The following is an 18,515-nucleotide window of genomic DNA, read 5'->3' as shown; positions in this document are numbered from 1 at the left end:
CACATAAAGTGTTAATATGTATTAGTTCAAGATCACAAAAGTTTGTTATTTCTAGTCATTTTCTTCTTCATCATCATCATCTCCTTCTTCTTTTTCTTTTTCTTTTCACATCATAGTCACACAAGAACAGTGTGATAGGTATTGTGACAGGAGTTGTGATAGGTAGTGTAACAGGGATTGTGACACATTGTGTGACAGGGGTTGTGATATGTAGTGTGACATGGGGTGTGACATGGGGTGTGACAGCGAGTGTGATAGGTAGTGTGACAGAGGTTGTGACAGGTAGTGTTATAGTTGGTGTGACAACGGGTGTGACAAAGGTTGTGACAAATAGTGTGACAGATGTTTTGACAGTATGTGTGACAGTTAGTGTAAATAGATAGTGTGACAGCTTCTGTGACAGTGGGTGTGATAACAGTTGTGACAGTCAGTGTAAGAGGTAGTGTGACAGTGTCTGTGACAGTGGTTGTGACATGACGAGAGAAAATGTGGAAATATGCGCAATTTTGTTAAAATTCAAATGAGATTGGTATAAGTATGTAGTGTGATAGTTGGTGTGATAGGTAGTGTGACAGCGGGTGTGACATAGGTTGTGACAAATAGTGTGACAGATGTTTTGACAGTAGGTGTGACAGTTAGTGTAAATAGATAGTGTGACAGCTTCTGTGACAGTTGGTGTGATAGCAGTTGTGATAGTCAGTGTAAGAGGTAGTGTGACAGTGTCTGTGACAGTGGTTGTGACATGACGAGAGAAAATGTGGAAATATGCGCAATTTTGTTAAAATTCAAATGCGATTGGTATAAGTATGCTTAGAATGAAGAGAATAGCCAGAATTAGGGAACCTTGAGCTTCGTTTCGCTAGAATTGCTTGGAGCACCGCCATCGATGGCGGCAACTCTTTGCGATGGTTGTTGCGCCTTGTACGATTGGCCGATGCAGAGTGGGTAGTATATCAAATGAAAGAGGGGAGCAAGATCTTTCTAACAGTACCAATTTCGTCAAAACTTATCGCCGGACGGGAAAATTATGGCCGAAATTAGAAAAAGAAGGAAAAAAAGAGTGAGAAAGGGCAAAACCATACATAAAATATTTTTAAAGTGACTTTTTTTTTCTAATTTTGTTGACATTTTTCTAATTTTCACTTAAATGTGATGACTTTTTTTATAATTAATTCATAAGTAGTGATTTTTTTCTAATATAAGTTGAGAGATGGTACATTTTTATAATTTACCCTTAAATTAATATATTATTAATTTATTGATATATTAATATATCGTTAAATTAATAAATTTTATCAGTCTCGAGACTATTAATTTATAAAGGTTTTACTGTAAGTAATAGAAAAATAATAATTTTAAAATTAATTTTGTTATTATTGTTAAAAAATATATACTTGTTTTATGTTTTGTGATTTAAGAGTTGATTTTCCTCTTAAAATTATAAATTTTATAAACATTATTGTAAATAAATTTGTAAATAATATAGATATGATTTATCAAGTCCAACAAATTTTCAATCAATTTAGTGAATTTATGAAAATTTTGGAGGAAAAGAGATAGGAAATATAAAAAAAATTGTATATAGACTATTTTGGCTTTCTAAATACATGCCGCGTCATCAATTTAACGGAGAAATTAACGGATATATCATATTGGATAATAGTGCAATAATTCAAGTACTATTTCGGGTAAAAAAAATTCATACGTATCAAAAAATATATTTCACGGTACTTTAAGTGTCATTTTGAATTTTTACTCTTAATTGATAGATTAAAGGTGTGACGGAGAAAATGGGGTTCATATCCTCTTATAACATAAAGTAGGAACAAAAATTTCACGGACTCTAAATATTGATGGCAAATTATAACGATATGGACAAGAAGACATAAGACAAAAGTGTACGTTTGTTGAATTTCAAGAAGACCAATTTTAACGTGTAGGAATCAGAATAAAAAATTGGTTTGATTGATTGGCATCATTGGCATGCATGTTTTTAAATTGGCAAACAGACCCTTATGGAAAAATCGAAGTGAGGTAGGCCACCTCAATTTTGTACGCAGGCTACCTAGTTAGCAACTTAGGATAGACGAACTCAGTTAGTTCTCAGATAAAGTTTCATGTTTTTAAATTGGCAAACAGATCACCCTTCTGGAAAGGTAGCCTGGACGAGCTCAGTTAGTTCTCAGAAAAAGGTTCATGTTTTTAAATTGGCAAACAGATCACCCTTCTGGAAAGGTAGCCTGGACGAACTCAGTTAGTTCTCAGAAAAAGGTTCATGTTTTTAAATTGGCAAATAGATCACCCTTCTGGAAAGGTAGCCTGGACGAACTCAGTTAGTTCTCAGATAAAGGTTCATGTTTTTAAATTGGCAAACAGATCACCCTTCTGGAAAAATCGAAGTGAGGTAGGCCACCTCAATTTTGTACGCAGGCTACCTACTTAGCATAGACGAACTCAATTAGTTCTCAGATAAAGGTACACGAGGATATATCAGCCAAAGACGGACTAATTCGCATTTGCACGAATCTAAGGCTTGGCTAACCTGAATTTTGTGAGACTTGAGTTTTGAATGATAGACATGAGAATCATCACTCGGCCTCTAGACTAATCGTGTGGTTTAGAAAGATATCTTGGTGGTCTGATATAAACGTACAAATATCCGATTAAGATATCTTCAAGGGCGGAACCATTTGGAGGGCTGGTAGGGCTATAGCCCAGCCGAAAATTGTGCTGAAATATTACCAATAATATGTGTTACTTTTACTAAAGTTTGAGTTGGTAGAGTTGGCTAAAAGTCAGATATAATTATCTTTAGAAATGGATGGTTGTGGGTTCGATTCCCACTTCTTTTTTTTCTCTTTTTTCATTCATGATTTTTTCTCTTCCTTCCAAATTCTTTCATTTTTCAATATTTTTTTGTTTTTCTCTTTTTTCATCCCTAATTTTTTTTTTCTCCTTCTCAATTCTTTTATTTTCAATTTTTTCTCTATTTTTTTACTTTACATTTTTGTCTACTATTTTTTATTAGTAAATGAAAATCTATATTTATTTTTATTCTCTCCTCCTTTTGTTTTTCTCTTTTTTCATTCCTGTTTTTTCTCATCCTTCCCAATTCTTTCCTTTTTCAATTTTTTCTCTATTCTTTTACTTTACAGTTTTGTATACTATTTTCTATTAATAAATATTTATTTATATTATCTCCTCAATTTTCTCACTATTTTTCTTTAGTTACAACATATTCTTTACAAATTCTTTAGATATTTAATTTTCTATCAAAAAATAATTTTATGCCTTAAATCAGCCCTACCCATTCTCCATTCCTAGTTCTGTCCCTGGATATCTTCTTATTATTCAACGATCAACACGCAAGTTATTATGGGAAGAATGAATAGAATTTTTTTTTGTTTTCTCAATTACATAAAAAACAACATATACAAAACCGTGATTAGGAACTGATCCAAACAATATACTAAAGAGTAAACAACATATACGTACGTACTATACTATGCAGTAATGTAGACGAGTGATTTCTGCTAATTAGCAAAACAGTGTCCTTCCAAATGAAATAAACGTGCCTTTTGGCTCTAGTGTAGAAATGCTGATAATCACATTGAGACATGAATGCATGAGGTCCTGAAATTTCACGGGATCTTGATGTTGGATTGTTGGTGATGACTGATGAGCTGCCGAATATCCTAGAAACATGTACGTCCAAGTTCTATCCATTGGCTTTTCAATTAGAAATAATGTAAGTTGTGCGAATATCATAAATATCTAGCTAGTATATAAAGTATTTTTCTTTCAGTTTCCATTACGAATGCAGAACACAGTAGTATGAAAAAAAAAACAAGCGTCTATGTAAACACATTGATCCTTTACGCTTAGTTCGATCAGACTGGTTGCCCGGCCATACGTACGTACACTTATACATTCTCTATATCACGTACTAGCTAGGATTGTAATAATTAGCCGATTCAAACTTCTTAATTTGCTGCCTAAGTACACGCATACATCTTCCTAATTATTTTATGCACTTCATTAGTTCATCTCATTTGTACTGCATCATTAATAATTAACAATGGGTCATCCTGATAGGAGCATAATTGTGCAACGATCTACGCATTAATCCTCATATATAAATTGTTAGTTTATCTTATTTTCCTTTTAATATTTTTTTTGTGTTCATTAGGTAGTTCGAAGCAAAGGGAGAGATAAGAGTAAACGAAAGAAGATTTGTGCAATTTATGCAAATTTCATGGACTCCTGATGAATCAAAGGAAAGTCCAAGCATGAAGGCTACGTTGGAGATGAGTTTATTCAGCAAGAGATGATGACATAGACTCCAAATTCAATCAAATGTTTACCAATAAGGCTTTCCATTAAAACCAAGGAGTCAGAGTCCCTAAAGGAATGTTTTAAAAGGCTGAGAAAGAGTTTTAAAAGGCTGAGAAAGAGTTTTAAAAGGGAGCCGGGACGTCCAAATTCGCACACAAGACAAAACGACCGCATAAGAGGAAAAGAGAAGAAGCAAGTGCAAAAGTCTGCATAAGAGATTGATCTCCGGCAACAGTTTATTGATCGTTTTCCTGATTTCTCCAGTTTTTTTGGGTTTTTGTCGTCTTTTTTTCTATGAATTTCTTTGTGTTTATGATTCCGACTATGTGTTACTAAATTCCAGTAGTTAGGGGGTAGTTGAAGCCCCCATACATGATCCATAACATGGTTTGGCATTAAATTTGTTTTCCCTTTAACGAAGTTGAGGTTTTGTTTATTGGTTTCTCATTGATGAATTCTATCTATGTGTGCTATGGAGGCCTACTTAGTATGCATTCAAGGGTTCTATTACTTTAATTGTTTGATGCTTGGATCAATATTGGATTCCTCAAATTGTATAGAGAATTAATCGGTAGTTTTCACTAGTGAGCAAATAAAACCCTAGGTTTAGCAAGATACTAAGCAATTTGCATGCCTTTTGATGTATTAAACTCTTTTAGAGCCTAAGAGTAATTCCAATAGGGAGGTCAAATTTTGTTGTCAATTATGATGGAGCCATGCTTGGAGGTGCTGCGATGGGTAATCCCGGCAGCCGAAGGTGGTGAGAAGCTCATGGGTCTGAGATAACTTGTGGGGTTTTGGGACGGAGCCTAAGATCAGACTTAGGGTCTGTTATGCTAGGGTTTTCCGGCTCGAGTAGTTTATTTCGTTTTGTTTTTAGAATAAGTTGAGATAGGTTCTTGAAGTAGCTTTGGGTGTCTATCTTAAATTTTTCTAATACCATTATTTGGTTTTTAGTTCTTTGTTTTGGACTTATTTTCAAAAACTGTATTGCTTGATGTGAATCTAAAATTTACTTAAAGTTCATTTCCTACAACGACTTGCGTTTAACATAATCATAGTGAATTATATTGGTAATTGTTTAAGGAGAAAGCAATATAACAATAGAGAGCAATGAAGAGCCAAATGAGATGTATATTATTCATTGATAGGAGCCTCTATTTATAGAGGGTTACAAAGACATAACAATAACAAATTCCTTATGCCGTGCGTCTCTAATAGTAATAGTAATTATATCACTATATGGAATACTAATTCCTTATCCCATATAGAATAGACCAAGGCACACTTAGAGTGAATATCCTAAAACACTCCCCCTTATGCCGCACGTCTATTCGGTGCTTTCATGTTACCTCGTTAAAACTTTGTCAAGGGACAGTAAAACCCACTTGGACAAAAATAACCTTGAACGAAGGACAAAAAAAGCACAACGTACCATCTACTTTGAGTTTGTCGTAGACTCCCTCTAATGTCTACAACTCCCCCTAATTTCGAAAATCTTTGTGGAAGTTCAGAATAACTTTTTCATGCCAATATTCTCTACATGCTTCTCAAAAGTAGAGTTAGGCAAGTAAATAAATCTGCCAAATTATTTTTATAACATACTTAATTCACTTGAATCTTTAGCAAGTTTTGTTGCTGCTGATTATAAAAGAAATTAGCGCATTATGTTTTGTGTTATCACCCTTGATAAATCCTTGTTTTATTTGTTCATGCAAGCTGCATTATCTTCATAAATGCATGTAGGCTTACTTGTAATAGAACTTAATCCAATACCTCCTCAAATGTGAATAATGATTAACCTTAGCCATATACACTCACGAACTGACTCATGTAATGTGATAATCTCAACATGATTAGAAGAGGTATATGCAAGAGTTTTCTTAGTTGATCTCTAAGAAATCATTGTATTCCTAATGGTAAATACATACCCTGTTTGAGAACGTCCTTTATGCGGGTTAGAGAGATAACCGGCATTAGCAGAACCAACCAAAACATTATTTGGGGTTGATGAATAGGGGAAAAGTGACGCAGCCGTGCGGAACAGCATTGCCGGCAGCAACATTGCCATGGGGGTCGGTAAAGGCGCCGTGGGCGGCAGCGGTGCCATGTGCGGCGTCGACGGTGGTCATGCTGCCAGTGGCGTCATCATCGGATCCTCCAAGGTCTGAACGTCTCTCCTTTTCGTAGGGATAGAATAAACCCATGTCAATGGTTCCTTTCAAGTATCGAAATACATTCTTGATACCATCCCAATGACGTTGCGTAGGCGATAAGATAAATCTAGCTGACAAGTTCACAATAAAAGCTATATCTGGTTGAGTGCATTGAGCTAAGTACAATAAAGTTCAAATGACACTTAAGTATGGTACCTTAGGTCCAAATACTTCGTTCTCATCATCCTTTAGACGGAATGGATCTTTCTTTATATTCAAACTTTGACCAATCATGAGAGTGATAGTAGGGTGCATCTTGTGCATATTTAATTGCCTTAGCATCTTTTAGATGTATACATACTGGTGGATTAGAATTCCACTAACTCTATGTTTGAGTTCTAGACAAATAAAATCGAGTTTTCCCAAGATCTTTCATCTCAAATTTGGATTTCAAACATTTGGCAGTCTCTTCCATTTCATTAAGAGTTCTGATGATATTCATATCATCTACATATACTGTTACTACTACAAATCTAAAACTTGTCTTCTTTATAAATACGCAAGGGAATAATTCATCATTAACATATCCCTTCTCAATCAAGTCTTCACTTAGACGAGTATACCACATTCGTCTAGACTGTTTTAGTCCGTAAAGTGAGCATTTTAACCTTATTGCAAACGCACTCCATGGTCTAGAGTCACTTGTTTTGGGTAATGAAAAACCATCATGTACTTTCATATATATCTCTGAATCTAAGTCCTCATAGAGATAAGCCGTAACCACATTCATTAGCTACATGTTGAGTTTACTAAGTATCGGAAAGTTATAACATCCATTACAGGAGAATAAGTCTCCTTGTAATCTATTCCAGGGCGTTATGAGAAACCTTGCACCACAAGACGAGCCTTGTATCTCATGACTTCATTCTTCTCATTAAGCTTTCTAACAAAGACCCATCTATGTCCTACATGCTTCACACACGGCGAGTTAGCACCACTAGGCCAAAAACTTGTCTCTTTGCTAGAGAATCTAATTATGCCTGGATAACATCTTTCCATTTTGGTCAATCTGATCTTTGTTGACATTCCGGCATAGAGCCGGATTCGATGTCGTCGTGCTCAATGATTTCATGAGCTACAGAATAAGTAAATATATCATCAACACTCATTGTTGATCTTTCTATTACCTCATACCAATTCTCGTAATTTATTGAGATTTTTGTGTTCTCTGAAAGCGACATATCTAGAGTGTCCTCCGAGATAGTCAAGTCATGGACATAGCTATAATTAGAGATAATCTTATGAGAAGGGTTTTCTACGTCGATAAGCATCGGAACCGTAGAGTCTTGTTGTGCCATACTCTTCCGCCTCTTCCTAGGCTGAGTACCACCGAACCGCATGCCTCCATTTCCTCTTGGGAGCCGTGGCCTCCACCTCTCCACAACTGTCGGTAGCCCAGCGGCACCACCCCTCTAAGATGGTGTCGTTCCTCACTTTAGGAACTTCTAATCTAGTCATTAGTAGTTGGTATATGTGATCTTGTCACTTTAACGATATCCACAAATGAATCCGGCATTGAATTAGCTACATTTTGTAGTTTGAGGATTCGCTTTACCTCACGTTCACAAAGTGATGTACGGGGATTATAATGAGATAAAGTGGGGACAAACCACGATAATTCACGTCGTTCCACCTTAACATTCTTATTCTTATCTTCCTCTAACGACGGGAAGTATGTCTGTTCAAAGTGACAATCCGCAAAATGTGCGGTAAATAGATCACTTGTCATAGATTCTAAGTAACAGACGATCGTTGGTGATTCATAACCAACATAGATACATAATCGTTTGTGTGGACCCATTTTGATGCGCTGGGGAGGCGCAATAGACACATAAACTGCACAATCAAAAGTTCTTAAGTGCCATATGTCAAGCTTATAACTAGTAACCAACTGGTACACACTAAATTGCTGATTGACAATGAGTCTGAAACGAATGAGTAAAATTGCATGTAGTATTGCATATCCCCCACGCAAAAATAGGGAGGCTGGTGCGCATCACCAATGCCCGAGCTACATATTGAAGTCTCTTAATAGTAGCCTCTGCAAGACCATTTTGAGTATATACATGGGGAACGAAATGTTCTACCTCAATTCCGATAGACATTCAATAATCATCAAAAGCCTTTGACGTGAACTCCCCCACATTGTCTAATCATATAGACTTAATAGGATGATCCAGACGGTGAGTCTGTAACTTAATAACTTGCACGAGAAGTTTAGCAAAAGCAGCGTTTCATGTGGATAACAAAGCGACATGTGTCCAACGTGTCAAAGCATCCACCATAACTATAAAATATTAAAATTGTCCGCATTCTGGTTAGATAGGTCCACAAATATCACCTTAGATACGATGTAAGAATGAAATATTTGCCTTGATCTCTTTAGCATGGGACGTTCTCCCTCCCAGTTGAGCTAAAGCATACCTTACAGAACGAGCAATGAGCATTGGAAATAGCCAATGGAGCATCATGGGAAGATGGTATTATTGCGTCACTTTCAACCGACGGTGTTGTGGCCTCCAAAACATTGGAGCTGTGCCAATGTGACTTAGACGTCACACTTGGTGTGTCATCTCTCTTGGCAACGGGATCATCACCCTTTGTGGTGATGTGTCTTCCCAATTTGTTCTTTCCACGAAAGAAATGATGTTGGTGTGAATTTCTAAGTATACGGATCATCATATCTTGTCCTGGATGACCGAGACGGTCATGTCATAACTTGTAGAGGTTTGAATCATACACTGGATAATTAGCGACGACATGGGATTCAATAATTTGTAATGTAGTGAAATATAATCCATTATCAAGACCAGACATTTTCTCTAAGATGCGAGTTAGGGCTCGTCAATGGCTCGGGCCGGGCCGGGCCCGCCCACCTAAAGCAGGCCTTGTGGGCTTGTATTGAAAAAACATAATATTCTAATTTAAGGGTTTGAAACAATAAAAGAATTATTAGAAAACATTCAAACAAAAAAATCACAAATAAATTCTAGTCGAAATATTGTCGATCAACATTAATAGATGTGATCGATATATATATTTAGGGACCCTGTAAAAATTTTATCCGTTTTGAACATGGTTTAACCGTCCGTACCTACTGTTAACAAAAAAGAGGTGGTTTCACATAATAAAACTCCATTGACCGGGGTTTTGCCAAATGAGTTTCCTTGTTGCGACCACGCACGATCGGTGACAAAAATTAGGTGATTTCAAATATGTAAACAGTTTTCCGTATTCGCTTGGTAATGGGTTCGCCCTTAGGGCATATTAGTGTTGTTTTTGGTTTAGCGGAAATTCCGACGGTCAAACGAGGTCTGAATTGGATGAAATTTTAAAATGGTTACTAAATATATATACCGTTCACATCGGATGGTATCGATCAATTTCGAAAAGTTTCCTTCATATAGTCGCTTCATAATGCGATAGTTTTATTATAAACCTAATATAAAGGTTATGATACATTAGTAGACACTTTGGCGATTGGTAACTCTAGTTCGAAATATGGTCGATCGACACCAGCAGATATGATCAGTATATATAATTAGGGAACCCGTAAAAGTTTCATCCGTTTTGGACATTGTTTGACCGTCCGTACATACGGTTAACTAAAAAAGAGGAGTTTTGACATATTAAAATCCTCTTTGATCGGGGCTTTGCCAAATGGGTTTCCTTGGTGCGACCGCACACAATCAGTGACAAAAATTAGGTGATTTCAGATATGCAAACGGCTTTTGGTGTTCGCATTTTGGTAATGGGTCTTCCTTTATGACATATTAGTGTTGTTTTCGGTTTACCGGAAATTTCGACAGTCAAACGAGGTCCGAGTTGGATGAAAGTTTTACAGGGTCACTATCGGCTGGTGTCGATCAATCCCGAGAAGTTTCCTTCATAATGCGATAGTTTTATTCTAAACCTAATAAAATATGTATGTATAATATTTTATTATTTAGTGTGCTTTTACGGGCCAGGACTTAAGGTCTTTTGATTGGCCGGGCCTTGCGGGACTTGTGGGCTTTTGGCGGGCTGGGTTTGACACTTCTAAGTCAAGCCCGACCTTCCCCACGGAAATGGGCTTTGGCGAGCTTTCTCGCTAGCCGGGCCGGGTAAAAGCTCATCGGGCTTGCCTCCGCAGGCTAAATGATGAGGCCTAATGCGAGTACACCCGCACTCTATAAAGATAATAAGCAGAAATTCTTTCCATTCTCAACATAAGTATGCAAGTAAAAACTGTTGGCGCGAACGTCCTTAAAACTTAGCAAGGTTTGGTTTGCTTTAGGAGCATAAAGAGCATCCTTAAAGGTAATTATAGTACCATTTGGGAGCAAGAAATGAGTTTGGCCATGCTCTTTGACAAGCGGCTTAGATCCCATAAGCGTATTCAACGTTGATGTTACAGGGATCAAGTTCATAAAAAGTTGGCGATTCTTCAAAATTGTATGAGTAGTCGCACAATCGGCATCCATACCTACAAAAGAAAAGTAGATATGTTAGAGAGTATGTTCATAAAAAAAAAACTTGAACATATGAAAATATTTGATCACTTAGTGAAATCTTTTTGAGCGCAAAGTTAGAAAAATGGCACTTTGGTAAGCTCAATGTCGTGTAACCTTGCTTCCTGGAACCAAAGATGTCGAGCCAGCCTCCCTGAGGCCGTTTATACATGCTTGGTGTCTCTAGGTGATGTAGTTATGCAAATCAAAGTCATAAAGACTACAATTCAATCCATAAAAAAGATAAAGCATGTGAAAAGCAACCAAAAATTGAAACTGTTCGATAACTCCAAACCAATGGACTTGTTTAAGAAGTGGGGGGCCGGTAGTGCGAGACACACTCAAAACCACTAGACTAGGTCTAGACCCCTTAATTTTATTCCTGACATAAATATCACATATAGTTTGGATGAGCCTAGTTATGAATCGACGTATGGTCTTATTCGCCAAAAACACATTAAGATTCTAATTCTAAATGAATAGAAAAAGAAGAAGAAAAAACTGCACCTTCATTATGAAGGTCGGCACAAGTTGCTGAGCCTCCCCTTGAAGCTGGCCATACCGATGTGTCTCCCGAAGACCGGCACGGTGACGCACCTCCCCGAGGCCGTCCATGGTTGTCGTCCACTCCAAAAAGGATGTCGACAATGTGTGTGCTTTAGAATATTTTTCTAACATTCATATATATAGTCTAAGACTTAATGATAGTGCCGAAAAAATCAAACCAAGAAGTTTGCATCGTAAGGAAATAAATAATCGAATGGTATATAAGAAACACACTTCGAAAATTTTATTAATTCCACCAAGATTACATCAAGGTTTTATTGACCTTAATTATAATGACCACGTCAAAATAAAAAGCAAAGGCACAAATGCCATTACAAAATATAAAGGAAATAAAGCGAACTTTAGACTATGACGTCAAAATCTGGAGCGTCCACGTCTTGAGCAACTCTTTGAGTGTTTGCAAAGTCCGCAATCGTGAGATTAGCGTTACGAGCTTCAATCCCAATTCCATCCGTAAGATTAGCCTCTTGAGACAACGAATATTTGTACCTCTTGTACATAGTGACCACATGTCTGCTAGCGTTGCAAGCCCTAGCCCAGTGATCCATCGAACGACAACGGAAACATGGAGTATAATCAGTCATTTGTCGTTTGGCCGGGGGATTTTGCTTTTGTGGAGACCAACTATTATTACCGGTGGTGCCACCTTGGGGTTTCCACACATTGGCACGGCCACGAGGAGCCTTGCTTTGTCCCCTACCGCCACCACCTCATTGAGAACCATTCCCATGACTTTGTGGTGCATTATGCACTTTCCCTTTGCCTTTATGGTGCTCACCATTTGTTGCCGCATTGTACTGAGATTCTGGAATCTTCTTTGTACCAAACGGTCTGGCATTGTTGTTAAGAAGTATCTCATCATACCGCTCTGCAGTTTGAAGAAGCACTATGAGCACATTGAATGTCGAAAAGTTCTTACTATACTCGAGCCGATATTGATTAGCTAGAATCTTGACCGCAATAGGGAAAGTAGACATCGTCTTCTGGATCATGTGATCATCAGATTTGATGACTCCACGGAAACGTAACCTTGAATAGAGGTTGAGCATGTCTCGATTGAAGTCATTGATTGTCTTATAGTCAAGTAAGCGTATCTCCTCCCATTGGAAGAGCAACTCTGGAAGTAGAGTTTGATGAACATTCCCATAATGTTCATGCAAAGTATCCCATAGATCTTTAGGATCGGTTTTTTGTCCATATATTGCCAACGTATTGTAGGATCAATGTTGCGTCTCAAAAACATGAGAGCCTATGATTTCATTGGCGCTAGGTGCATCTTCATGGGGATCAGGTTTGATTGTGGAAGTCAGGTCCTTGGCAATGAAGGTATGCTCAACGTTCGAAACCCATATGTGGTATTCCTTACCCTGGGAGTCCAATTTGCCAAATTCAGGACGAATTGGTTGATCACTCATATTTTGAGAAAAAAGGATGGAAATCCCTTAATTAGGTCAAAAAAACCTATGATTTCACGGTTTAATGCCGGAACTTTGTGATTCCAAATCACGAGAAGTTTGTCATTTTGTTACGATTGTGCCGTGCAATTCCAAATTAAACTATATGTCGGCGACTGTACCGCGTGATTCCAAATCACACTAGGTCAACTTTGCCCAAAATATCACGTTCTAGGAAAGGTGATATAGAAAAATAAGAGAAGGAACAAAGTCCTAGAAAACCCCACCCAAAAAATATAACCCAAGTCTTCAAACGTCAATCCTGGATCTTCAAGCTTGGAGTCTTTACTTCAGGTCTTCAAACAAATTTTCGTGTCAAAAGCAATCTAGAGGGGATTAAAAGCAACTCAAGCTTTAGAGAGCAAAAGTGTCTGATAACGTGTTTAAGGAGAAAACGATATACCAATAGAGCAATAAAGAGCTAAATGAGATGTATATTATTCATTGATAGGAGCCTCAATTTATAGAGGGTTACAAAGACATAACAGTAACAAATTAGGATTCATATCTCTAATAGTAATAGTAAATCTATTACTACATGGAATACTAATTACTTATCCTATATGGAATAGACCAAGACACATTTAGAGCGAATATCCTAAAACATTAATATGATTTGTTTTACATTAATGGATGTGACACTCTTAACCATAATAATATATATATTTTTTAAAAAACCTATACAACAACAACATATAAAGTTATTGTACAACAATCTTAAAATGTATTAGTATATATCAATTGATCAACCTTTTGCTTTTCAATTTAATTTTTTCACAACTTATAGATAAACAGTTAATGATATATGATTTTGTTAAGAAAAAATTTCACTATCAGTACCCAACTCTTGTGACAAGGTCAAGTACCCCAACTCTGACTTGTACCAATGTAGTACCCCAATTCCTTATTCGCTATCAACGAGGGATCAGACGTCATTTCCCGTCACAACTCCGTCACAATAAAAAAGATTTTTTTTACCCAAATAACCCTAAGTCCTCAGCCATTGATTCTAACATCAATATCTTTTTCCCGCATTCAATTTGGAATTATCAAAACTCTTTACAGTTGCTTGATTTCAATTTTTGTCTCCGACACATAATGATACCAGTGATTTCAGGTCCTCTCGATCCCTCAGATCCTCCTAACCTCCTTATAATATTAGTCTCGGTCACTTCATCATATTCATAATCTTGTTTGAGAGAAAACGGGAGATAAGTGATCGGTGATCACTTCATCATTAAGCCACAACAAAGACAGAGAAAATATAACAGTTATTAGCATATATACTACTACTGGGTTTATACTCAAATGATATGAACATGAAACCCTAATTACTAAAAGAAGGGGAGGCCGTGCAGATATAAACTTTAGTTCCATGTCTTGAACATATGATCATGGTCCTCACCACCCAACCTCGGTGATCGCCTAGGAGCCTGCAAACCATCATTGCCATTGTTCAATCTTCGATCTTTTCTGGACTCAGACCTCAATTTCTCACCTTTATGAGATCGCCCCAATTTCTTCGACACTCTCCGGTGAGGAATCCTCCTCATGTTCATCATCACTGACCACAGCGACTACCTGCCGATTCAAAACCCTAGACCCAACATTGCCTCTACTCAATTTCTTCAATTCAACCGAAAGATTCAAAGACCTTACCGCATTTTTATCTCCAAATTTAGATTTGGGGGTTTTACTGTTCCCCAACTCCTCAACTCTCTCCTTCAGGTGACCCATCCATGGAGAGAGAGAGAGAGAGAGAGAGAGAGAGAGAGAGAGAGAGAGAGAGAGAGAGAGAGAGAGAGAGAGAGAGAGAGAGAGAGAGAGAGAGAGAGAGAGAGAGAGTAGAAAATCGTAGCCTTACATTTAGAATCAATGGCTGAGGACTTTGGGTTATTTGGGTAAAAAAAATTGTGGCCATGTGCAGAGCTTGTGACCAAACAAACGGGGTCGTGACGGAAAATGACGTCGGACCCCTTGTTGATAGCGAATAAAGAGTTGGAGTACTAAATTAGTACAAGTTAGAGTTTTGGTACTACATTGACATTGCCACAAGAGTTGGAGTATTGATTGTGAAATATTTTCTTCTATTAAACACTAAGCGTTTGAATGAGAAAATTATAAAATCCATATGACTTTATAAATGATGGCATCTTAAAATCCATCAATCTGAAATTCGTTAATTATGAATTCTATTGTTTTGTTATATTTATGTGGAATTTAAACTTTGTGATAGATTAAAAAAGTTTGAAATAAATTAAAGAGATCAAATATAAAAAGAATTTATTTTTCGAAAGATAATTGAATACTGTAAAAGATTTTGCAAATGACACATATTTTGTGGAGAATTCAAGTGGAGAATTTAATCAATGAATTTTTTTTTCACAGAATCTAGAATTTCCAATTTATAATTGCCAACGAAAGAATTGTCTTTTAGAATTATATGAAACACACCATAAGGGTAATATGAGTATAAGTATAAGTGTATAACACAGTTTGGTGGTGTTTTGAGTTGCTGGCCTTATAAGAAAAATTATTATATGTATTCGGTACATAGTTTATGTGGCGTATTCTTTTAATGTATTTAATTGAAACTAACAACATGCATACATATAACATAATCCGGACCACTTACATATATGCAGAGACAAATGCAAGTTTATTGTGCATAACAACTAACTAAAGCCTTAGTCCTTAGAACACATCATTAAGGAAGCTCAAAGGAAGTCCAGGGCATCAATAGTAGGAGTAAAACCCAACATATTATAGCCCTTTTTATTTATTAACGAACTCGATCAGCCATTTGGGGAAGAACAGCTAGCAACTAAGCTAGCAAGTTAGTCCGCTAGCGAGATAGGGAGGGCTCTGCCTTCAGCTTTCGTCTTCATACCGCAGTAGCACAATGCTTTCTCAATTGGATAAGGGCGTGTACAAATCACACACTCATCACATTTCTCTATGCATTCTGGGTATGGAATAAAGCCTCCCACTGATTTTTTAACTGGTATGGCGATTACGTCCAATTTTGTAAGCAATTTTTCTGCATGCGTTTATAAGTTAGTAGCAATATCAAGATTATAGAACCAATAATTGTTATATATATATGTGTGTGTGTGTGTGTCACGTTGTCAAGTAATACAGGGTAAAGAGAAATAATTACTCAAAAGAATGAGAAATAAGAACACTAAATAGTTCATACCCGCATATTCGAGTGCTGGTTTCTTGGAGTTGGAAGCAGTCTTCTTACCACAATAGCACAGTGCAGCCTCAATTGGATAAATTGCAGTGCAAATCACACACTCATCGCATTTTTCTATGCATTCCGGATATGGAATAAAGCCTCCTACTGATTTTGCAACCGGCTTGGAGACCAAGTCCAATTCTCTATGCAATTCGGCTGCATGTATGTGCACGTTAGTACGTAACACATAGAAATTTAGTATTAATTGTTGATGAAGAAAGTATATAATGATTATTGATTCATATTTAGTTAATTTTACCGGTCAATTCTTCGACCACAACAGCTGGTTTCTTTGATTTGCTGTGGTTGATGCAAATGCACACATTGCTCTCTGGAGGCCACTTCCGGGTGCAGAAACATTCATCGCAGGTTTTGATGCACTCTGTATATGGAATGGTTCCTGAAGCTGACTCTACTGCAATTTGTGATTTTTCTTTTTCAATCACCTGGACCTGTGCTCCGTCTGCAGAAAAAAGAAATCATGGTATACTAACCTTCATACGTACGTATTATCGATTGATACATGATTCCTTATGCATGTTTTATTAGATGTACGTCCCCAAAAGGCCCACATATTCTTCAGTAATATGATGTCTTGTAAATTAATTCACCGTTTTCGTCAGCAGTAAATAGTACGTATATTAATTGATTCATCAGTAATGTCTAAACCTACTGAGATACTTTTTTTATTTACTTTTCTCTTTCTCAATGAAAGAGTCGTTGCGGTTAATTGCCAAGCTCTCCATATATGTTCCCTATGAAGTACACTTGTACGTATTTGGCCTGTCAGTGATACTGTGATACTGTATATCAAGAGCCATAGCGAGTCACCGTACGTACATTCATTTGATGCAACTCATGCTTTTGCTCCATCTCTTTGGTTAATTTTTAAGGAGTTTATTAATATATGTACTTGTATTTTTCAAAATGAATCATAATAATCAAAGCTTATATTGATCAATTATCATATGTTAACTTAAAAACTTAATTAATATGGATGAAGAACAACACAACATAACTATTAGTTAATTAAATTACCGGATCTCGGATGTTCTCCGAACGGTTTCCATTGTGCACAAGTGCACTCTGCAACTTCTGACACACGCCTATCGCAAATGCAACCATCACAGACACGATCGCACAGTAGAAATGGAATTTTCTGGCATCCTGGTGATTGATTGAACAATAATTAACGTATTTATAAGCGAACATATTACACCAATAAATATGTCTCTTATGATATCATTTAATTAATTTAACATTATGAAGACACATAAACAAACAATAATATGAACACATCAATTTTGAATTTGAACCAGTTACTATATTAGTAGTCAATCAATTAAGAATAGGTACAGGTAATTACCAACATTCTGGCCTGGTTGGGTATTTGGGGTAAGCAGCTGACCAATTGCAAATAGGTCTAGGCGAGCATGAACAGCAGTCGCTGCCAAAGCCATGGCAAGCAACATAAAGAAACTCACTTTCATCATTTTTCCTTAAACTAGCTCGATCGTAGTGTTTTCTCACTCAACTCTCAACTCGGTGTGTGAGAAATGAAGAGGGCAGTGAGCGCTATTTATAGCTGAAAATCGTACGAACTTCTTGATGGTAAAAATATATTTAATATATATGAGTTAAAATTGGAACGTGTTTCTTTTGTTTTACTTTCTTTAAAAGTTTGTGCATGTGAAGAATTTGGAGTCTTCGATAAATTCGGATAAGGCAAATAATTAGTGGTCCAATATATCAATATATGCCTATATGGTGAAAAGCTTGTTCACTAATAAGTTTTGGTTTTCACTCACATTTGATGTTTGTAAAGCTCATACAGAAAAATGAATTAGGACTTGATCAATCGTGAACAGAAACTGCAAAAACTAAGAAGAAGCACCGATGTAGAGCCATCAATTGAGTTGTTCGCTTACAAAATATTGAGAACTAATTTATCGAGATATGTATATTTGTTATCAAGGTCTCTGTACGTGCATGCTTAATTATATATAGACGACCCACGTATTGACGTATATATCCCGACCTAGCTTGCTATTAAAGTATTGATGGTACACATGAAATTGGTTTTTCCGATATATGAAACATATCGAGATATAGATGAAACTATGGAAGGTGAGGGTTCGAGGTCTTCCCTTTGATTTCCCGCAAACCAGAGCTTCAACCGTGTGAATCGCATTCCGGCAAGTATTTGAACCTC

The 18,515-nt window shown here is 36.8% G+C and overlaps 1 protein-coding gene across 9 annotated transcripts in view; it reads right to left on the bottom strand.

The window, feature by feature from the left end:
* LOC126799349 (uncharacterized) overlaps positions 1-17,851 on the bottom strand; it is a 41,646-nt gene extending 23,795 nt beyond the window's left edge. For 4 of the 9 annotated variants that reach the window (XM_050526536.1, XM_050526539.1, XM_050526545.1 and 1 more), the window contains exons 1-2: positions 17,670-17,851; positions 17,342-17,470 (exon numbers count right to left, since the gene is read on the bottom strand). In XM_050526536.1, coding sequence (XP_050382493.1) covers positions 17,342-17,470; positions 17,670-17,796 — 256 coding nt within the window. In that variant the 5' untranslated portion in view covers positions 17,797-17,851. Of the gene's footprint in view, positions 1-16,749; positions 16,767-17,341; positions 17,471-17,669 lie in introns of all 9 variants that reach the window. The other 5 variants (XM_050526540.1, XM_050526547.1, XM_050526538.1 and 2 more) reach the window with 3 other exon arrangements.
* Between the last annotated feature and the right edge of the window lie 664 nt (positions 17,852-18,515).

This window comes from Argentina anserina, chromosome 6 (assembly GCF_933775445.1).
Source record: "Argentina anserina chromosome 6, drPotAnse1.1, whole genome shotgun sequence".
NCBI classification, from domain to species: domain Eukaryota; kingdom Viridiplantae; phylum Streptophyta; class Magnoliopsida; order Rosales; family Rosaceae; genus Argentina; species Argentina anserina.
The sequence above is the reverse complement of the archived record's forward strand: the minus strand, read 5'-3'. Positions and strand labels throughout refer to the sequence as shown.